General features: G+C 36.7%; 1 protein-coding gene across 1 annotated transcript in view; it reads left to right on the forward strand.

Annotated features, from left to right (window-relative positions):
• Positions 1-1509, forward strand: part of LOC119585203 (cathepsin L-like) — a 10716-nt gene that overhangs the window by 8461 nt on the left and 746 nt on the right. Inside the window, exons 3-4 of the mRNA XM_037933853.1 lie at positions 736-886; positions 1096-1298. Coding sequence (XP_037789781.1) covers positions 784-886; positions 1096-1298 — 306 coding nt within the window. The 5' untranslated portion in view covers positions 736-783. The remainder of the gene's footprint in view (positions 1-735; positions 887-1095; positions 1299-1509) is intronic.

Consider the following 1509-nt stretch of genomic DNA (forward strand, 5'->3'; position numbering starts at 1 on the left):
ACAACAATTTTTTATAATATTTAAAACCATAACAATAACATAAATAAATTAAAGCTGCTGTTGCCCAGAGCACCACAGAAGCCAAAAAGAAGCTCTAAAAGGGAAGAAATTTTTAACCCTGGGTTGTACCTAAATTTTTCATGAAAGTCATTTGGTTTTGGGAAACATGTTCAATAACTTGCTATCAAGTTAGCAGACTAGTTTGTGTACCATAAAAGGGCCCATTTTTTTAGAGCAAATTTGGAATTGTTTTTCCTTGGTGTTTTTTTTAATCTGAAAACTAAAACTTTAAGAAACTTTGTACTTACTCTTGTGTGTATGAACATAATTGTTGACATTACTTTCTTTCGTTTGTGTGCGTAGGACTTTAGGCTGATTTTGAAAGTGAATATTAATAGCTTGTGATGTTTTCAGATGAAATTCTTAAGTGTAGCAGTACTTGTGGCCGTTGTGGCATCCAATCGGGGCCTTTTTCTCCCGTTTTCTGGGGAAGGGGAAATTTTTTAAGGTAACTTCTTCGTTTTTGCCTCATCACACTTTTTATATTTTTTTAAAGTGTTATTTGTTAGCCTTTAAAACCACTTGTCAGTGCCAGGCTTTCTAGTATTTGGGTTTTTTATAAAAAATCTCAATTATTTTAGAATGTGTTTTATCACACACGTCCTTACATTCAAGTGAAATGAAAACTGTCTTTTTATTTTTATTCTTAATCCATGTTTCATCTTCACCTGACAGCTTGAGCATAGCAAGAAGTACGACTCAGAGGTCGAGGAGTCATTCCGCATGAAGATCTTCACGGAGAACAAGCACAAGATTGCCAGCCACAACAAGGGCTTTGCACAAGGACACCACACTTACAAACTCAGTATGAACAAATATGGAGATAGGGGATTATAGTTTTTTACGGTTTGTTTTTTATTTTAACAGTGGGTAATTTTTATTGAAGTATTAAAAAAATTCTGTTGCAAAATTAGATAAAAACTTTAAATTAAGAAAAGTTATAAAAGTATCATGCGAAGTGTCCCCAGGGGTTATACAAAGTTGCCCCCCCAAAAATAATACAAAAAAAACCTTCTTTTCACCACCTTCCTTTGCAGCTCCACCATGAGTTCGTCTCTACCATGAATGGCTTCCGTGGAAACCACACTGGGGGTTACAAGAACAACCGTGCTTACACCGGACCCCTTCTTACCCTGATGATGAGGGGCATTTCCCAAGAATGTGACGGGGGCCCAAAGGGAGCCGTCACACCTATCAAGGACCAGGGCCAGTGTGGCTCTTGCTGGGCTTTCTCTGCCGTGAGTTTCTTGAGGGTTGTGCTGGGGCATATGGCTTGTTGTGGCAAGAGGAAGGTTTTCTGGATTGATTTTATTACTTTGCAAGTGGAGTCAAAATAGTTTATGCTGTTCATCATTATTTTTTCCAATAATGACAGGTTGTCCTTTTTTTTGTTTTATGTTTGAACAATTTACTTTTGACAATCCCGAAAAAGTATGAATATCAAAAACA

This window comes from Penaeus monodon, chromosome 19 (genome assembly GCF_015228065.2).
Source record: "Penaeus monodon isolate SGIC_2016 chromosome 19, NSTDA_Pmon_1, whole genome shotgun sequence".
Taxonomy (NCBI): Eukaryota; Metazoa; Arthropoda; class Malacostraca; order Decapoda; family Penaeidae; genus Penaeus; species Penaeus monodon.